Source organism: Gobio gobio (genome assembly GCF_949357685.1).
Source record: "Gobio gobio genome assembly, chromosome: 11".
In the NCBI taxonomy this organism is placed as follows: domain Eukaryota; kingdom Metazoa; phylum Chordata; class Actinopteri; order Cypriniformes; family Gobionidae; genus Gobio; species Gobio gobio.
This window is the reverse complement of record NC_137104.1, coordinates 54865798-54872201: the sequence shown is the minus strand read 5'-3', so window position 1 is coordinate 54872201 and position 6404 is coordinate 54865798. Positions and strand designations below refer to the sequence as shown.

Sequence of the window (6404 nt, the reverse complement as noted above, 5' to 3'; positions counted from 1 at the left end):
TGTCCAACCACATGAGGGTGAGGAATTAATGACACAATTTTCATTTTTGGGTGAACTAACCCTTTAATAGCTGAAATCATGACATAAGAAACATACTTTTAATGTCATAATTTCATGCGTGATAGTTTTTCTTATGTGGCAGAAATGGATTCTATAATATTGAAACACTTTCTTTCAAAAGATAAGATCTAGTAAAAGTATGTTTATGTTATGAGCCCCAGCTCTAACTACATAACCCTAGATGTGATTGTAAAGACCTTTTTAATATGGTCAAATTGATCGAAAGAATTATTAACTGCATGTCACAGAAGCTTTTCATAGAGCTTATCTTATGAAATGTGCAATATTTATGATGATGGATTCAGAAAGCACAGCTTTGTTGGTCAATGCGAGCTAATGCAGGCTAACTCTGGGGATTCAGGAGGATTTGATGCATCTTTACACTCGGTGGTTTGATGCAGTAACACTTGAACTGATTAGAGACTATGATTCAGTGTTTTACAGCGGACACATCAGTGGTTTAGAGTCTCTAATGGTCAAGAGTGGCTCTAATGGTCAAATCAATACGACATGATTTAATCTATGAAAGAACACAGGATGTGGCTGAAGGAATGCCATATTCTGCTGTGTTGCGATTTCTCATCAGTCACGTGATCATATTTTACCAATAGAAGAGCTTGTGTGTCTGTGTGTGTATACATTAAGTTTCGTTTTTAAATTCATTTTTTTCCCTTGCACCCTGCCACTTCATGACGCCTGATTGAAAGACTCTCGAATATTTATCATGTAAGTTTTAATGTTTTAAACCATAAATCTATCATGTGTGTCTCTGTGTTATTATAGTAGGATAACTGTATTGTGTACGCCGCTATCGATGCGGAAATGAGCCGACATGTGCGCCACTTGAACATATCCATTAATACTGAGATTATGATGATGGGCTTTAATTCCACAGCTGATATCATAATAAATAAATACATAAATAAACCAAGAAATGTAAATAATAATAATAATAATAATAAAGTACATACATACATAAATAAATATATACGAAGAAATGTTAAAAAACTAAAATGCATAAATATATATGAAGAAATGCACAAAAAATGCATAAATATATAGGCTACATAAATAAACATACAAATAAATGTTAAAAAACTTAAATATATAGAAATAAGTGGAAATAAATAGGCCTACATGTAGACATAAAAAATACGCATAAATATGAAAATAGATATAAGTGGAAATAAGTAAATGTAGAAATAAATACATGTGGAAAAATATACAATTATACATAAACTAGGAAATAAAATACTCTAATTTTTAATATTTATTTATGTATTATTACGTCTGCTTTGGAATTCCGCAGGTTTTTGTTTGTGTGATTATTAATATAAATATTAGATTATCAAGCCTGTTGTTTGTGTTTGGAGTTTGACTGATGATTTTCAGTATTACACAGAAATCATGGGAACACTTTACAATAAGGTTTATTAGTTAACATGAACTAATAATGAACTGCACTTATGAAGTATTTATTTATCTTTGTTCGTGTTCATTTCAACATTTACTAATGCATTATTTAAATCTCGCTAACATTAGTTAATGCACTGTGAACTAACATGAACAACAGCTCTGTTCAGCATCAGCTCATCTGTGTTAATGTTAGTTCATATAAATCCAGCTGTTCATGGTTTGTTCATGTTAGTTCACACTGCATTAACTAATGTTAGCAAGATTTGAATAATGCATTTATTAGTATGAACCTTATAGTAAAGTGTTACCGAAATAATTTATAAAACCAAAGATTCTGATTTTGTTGTTGACATTTTTATCATATAAGGTCCACATATGTTAGCTATTCAGACTTTATGAAAGTGAATGTTTAATAATATTTCACTGCTCAGGAAAGTATTTTCTCTCTGTATAAATGTGTTTGTGGTGTGTGATATAATCCAGCTCGTGTGTTTTCTCCTCAGGATCAGACAGCTGACTCTTCTGCTGCTGCTGTGTTGCTTCATCAATAACGGTCAGTATCACTTCTCTCTATAAATTGTAATGTTTGCTCTTCAGTTCCAGTTATTCTAGTCGATAGTTTCTCTGCCAAGTGACTTTTTGTGACTTCAGTTGATGATTGATGGTGGGAATTCCCCAGAATATTACATGATCACACACCACACTGACCTCATACTGGTCATTCGTTTGTTTCAAAGGCCAATAAGAAATACTGTCTTAAAGGAACACGCCAACTTTTTGGGACTTTGGCTTATTAACTGTATTCCCCAGAGTTAGATAAGTCCATACACACCATTCTCATCTCTGTGCCATAACTCTGTCTGACACACCCACGGCTAGCCTAGCTTAGCACAAAGACTGGAGGTATATGGCTCCAGCCAGCCTAGCTTAGCACAAAGACTGGAGGTATATGGCTCCAGCCAGCCTAGCTTAGCACAAAGACTGGAGGTATATGGCTCCAGCCAGCCTAGCTTAGCACAAAGACTGGAGGTAAATGGCTCCAGCTAGCCTAGTTAGCACAAAGACTAGAGGTATATGGCTCCAGCTAGCCTAGCTTAGCACAAAGACTGGAGGTAAATGGCTCCAGCTAGCCTAGTTAGCACAAAGACTAGAGGTATATGGCTCCAGCTAGCCTAGCTTAGCACAAAGACTGGAGGTATATGGCTCCAGCTAGCCTAGCTTAGCACAAAGACTGGAGGTAAATGGCTCCAGCTAGCCTAGTTAGCACAAAGACTAGAGGTATATGGCTCCAGCTAGCCTAGCTTAGCACAAAGACTGGAGGTATATGGCTCCAGCTAGCCTAGCTTAGCACAAAGACTGGAGGTATATGGCTCCAGCTAGCCTAGCTTAGCACAAAGACTGGAGGTATATGGCTCCAGCTAGCCTAGTTAGCACAAAGACTGGAGGTATATGGCTCCAGCTAGCCTAGCTTAGCACAAAGACTGGAGGTATATGGCTCCAGCTAGCCTAGTTAGCACAAAGACTGGAGGTATATGGCTCCAGCTAGCCTAGTTAGCACAAAGACTAGAGGTATATGGCTCCAGCTAGCCTAGCTTAGCACAAAGACTGGAGGTATATGGCTCCAGCTAGCCTAGTTAGCACAAAGACGGGAGGTAAACGGCTCCAGCTAGCCTAGCTTAGCACAAAGACTGGAGGTATATGGCTCCAGCTAGCCTAGTTAGCACAAAGACTAGAGGTATATGGCTCCAGCTAGCCTAGCTTAGCACAAAGACTGGAGGTATATGGCTCCAGCTAGCCTAGTTAGCACAAAGACGGGAGGTAAACGGCTCCAGCTAGCCTAGCTTAGCACAAAGACTGGAGGTAAATGGCTCGAGCTAGCCTACTGCTCAATAAGAGACAAAATAACACAAACATTTTCCTATTTACATGTTGTGATGTGTATAGTCACAGCGTGTACAAATAACAAGGTCACATGAGACACAGCCATCTTATAAACGTATACACACTGGGGACTATATTCTCAGAAGGCGAAGCATTACATGTAACATGTAACATGCATTATGTAATCATATTACTTTTTGATGTAATGAGTAAAGTAGCGCATTGCAGATTACTCCATCATCAGTTCACAATTATTGAATCCACTTGGATGTGTGAGCAAGTGACTAAAATAACTTTACTAAAATATTTCATGATGAACTTTATGACTGAGAATAGACAAAAACAGGTGTATTGTTCAGTTTGCATTGAGTGAATTAATACCGTCTGTATTTGCAGGAATCCCCACTGTAGGAAACATCACTATACATGTGACCGGACGAGAAGGAGAAAACGCCACCCTGCCATGTGGTATACAGGCCGGAGACATTTTTCATGTCATTTTAACTAGACTGTCAAAACCCATCCTTGATTGTCAGAATGAACAATGTAAGAGTGAAAGTGAAGTATTTAAAAAAGGAGCCTGTGACATCATCATCAAGCATCTGAGACTGAGGGATGCTGGGAAATACATTCTGAGGGTCCATATTAATGATAAGGAGCAACAAATCAAGGAGTACCATCTTCATATTCAGGGTAAAGTGAAAACTGATCAAACCATCAGATTTCCTTTAGTGATTCTATTCCTGTAACCGTCAGACACTGAATGTGTCACGTACCGCCTATTCAGATGAATCAACTCCAATATGGGACTTGCATTGGAATATAAATACATGGAGATTGCATTTGGTCCCTAAATCTGTGTGTGTGGTCTTGACTGATGGACACATTATAATAATGCTGAATGTGTGTGTGTGGTCTTGACTGATGGACACATTATAATAATGCTGAGTGTGTGTGTGTTTCTCCTCAGATGAGATCTCTGTGAACACAGGTGAGGAGCTGAAGCTGGATGTTCTGTTGATCAATGCTGATAAAGTGGAGACAAACTCCAGTGGAGAGTGGACAGAGGTGTGGACGAGAGGTCACGGGGTCAGCAGTGATCGACTGACCGACAGTGATGGGAATCTGACCATTAAAAAGTTTACAGCCACTGACACTGGAACATACAGAGTTCTGGACTCTAAAAATGAGACCTTGATCACAGTCACAGTCACAGGTGAGGTTTATTCATCATGATCGGAAGTGTAAATGTTAAACGGTGTGACCAACATTTGACATCCTCTACAGAATCTGGTACTGGATCTGGCTCAGAGAGGACAGATGACAAACCTGATGACACTGAACAACACAGTAAGTACAGTAGGCATTGAGAGCTTTACAAATTCATTAAGAAGTGTGTTTAAAAAAGAAAAACACATTTTAAAAACCTCCTTCCTCTTCCTCCTACAGTGTATTGGTTCTGGCGTGTTGGACTGCCTGTGATTGTGGTTCTGGTTCTGGTGGGTGTGATCATATTCATTGTCTTCAAGAAGCCCCAGTGTCTGAATGGAGGTTACTTGCTGGGCCGTCGGAGTCCAGAGCAATCAGAGGGCCTGTAATAATGTCTCCTGAGGGCCCGTGTGGAGCGAGATTAAACTGTTAACGTGGCCCAGATCTTCTAGTGTCAACACCGGTACTCAATTCATCCTCAGAGCAACAGCTCCAACAGCATTCTGTTGGATTCTGTTAAATACCTCTTCAGATGCAGCTTCAGTGCCAAAGATGGATTTTGTTGATAATGATTTAATCCGATTGTGTCTCATTATTCTAAATAAATGTATTGATTAAATGTAATAAAAGATAATACATTTATCTAATAAGGGAAGAGAAGTAACCATATAAAAGTTCAAATGCCCCTGGAAATCAATTTAAGGGAGGATATATCGCCTTTAATGCACAAAATATGAAAAAAGAAAAATATTGTCTGATTATCGTCATCAACAAAATCCCAGGGAATATGGAGATATCATATGTGCCTGAGAACTGAGAAGGACTTGAAAATAATATTTTGTGTGCTTTGTACGAATGCAACACGAGGAAGAGAGATCGTCCATGTGTTTCCTTGCCCTTGCCTTAACTGACCACTAGCGGATTTTAAGATTTCAAACTATGTTTTTATATCATTTTTCTATTGGTGTAAAATTATAGGAATAAGGGAGAAAAATTAACTGTAGCCTTCCTAAAAACCATGGTGCTCAAAAGCCAGCAGAAGCACAATGTTTGATGGATTTACACTCATATTTTCTGGCTTTTTCATCACCTCACTGAGACTGTGAAGCTTCTGACCATCAGACGTGTGTGAATGTGAGCGGTCCTGTCTTCTGTGGTCAGATATTGTGGTTTTTGCACTATTCTGCTTTGAAGGAATATTGCAGGTCAAGCTGTATGGCATCTGTGAAATGAGTTTATATGTGTGAAACTACAGTAATCCCTTTGAAAGTATTCATGTGAATTAAACATGTGCTCATCATTTCAGTATAACATATTGATGGGATAGTTTTAAGTTTATTATCTTTTTGTTTTCATTCATGCTCAACGTTAGAAGAGGGAAAATCAACTGTTGATCAATGGTCACTTTATAGAGTATATACACTGATCAGGCATATCATTATGACCTAATGTCTTAATATTTTGTTGGTCCGCATTAACTTCTTGAGCAGTTCCTCTGAGCACTTTTGATAGAGACTGACCACTGCAGACCGGGAACAGCCCACAAGAGCTGCAGTTTTGGAGATGTTCTGACCCAGTCGTCTAGCCGTCACAATCTGGCCCTTGTCAAACTCGCTCAAATCCTTACGCTTGCCCATTTTTCCTGCTTCTAACACAGGACAAAATGTTCACTTGCTGCCTAATGTATCCCAGGGTTATTCACCTGTTAGTGGTTATAATGTAATGTCTGATCGGTGTATACAAAGCTATCATAGAGTATATTAATGATTATTTATTCTACTGTCTATGTATTGTTCAGTAACTTAATAAACATCTTCCTGCGTTAACCCTTTGAGCAT

At 38.4% G+C, this 6404-nt stretch overlaps 1 protein-coding gene across 1 annotated transcript; it reads left to right on the top strand.

The window, feature by feature from the left end:
• LOC307134024 (uncharacterized protein) lies at positions 1-6390 on the top strand. Its single transcript, XM_079829448.1, has 7 exons — positions 1-17; positions 768-786; positions 1980-2029; positions 3754-4050; positions 4328-4573; positions 4645-4707; positions 4807-6390. Coding segments are annotated over exons 2-7 (807 nt in total). The 5' UTR covers positions 1-17; positions 768-784; the 3' UTR covers positions 4956-6390.
• The last annotated feature ends 14 nt before the right edge of the window (positions 6391-6404 follow it).

Bases quoted from the DNA above. Each gene is read 5' to 3' on its own strand.
- LOC307134024 (XM_079829448.1), top strand. The intron at 2,030-3,753 runs GTCAGTATCACT...CTGTATTTGCAG, and splicing joins GTGTTGCTTCATCAATAACG to GAATCCCCACTGTAGGAAAC. The intron at 4,051-4,327 runs GTAAAGTGAAAA...GTTTCTCCTCAG, and splicing joins GTACCATCTTCATATTCAGG to ATGAGATCTCTGTGAACACA.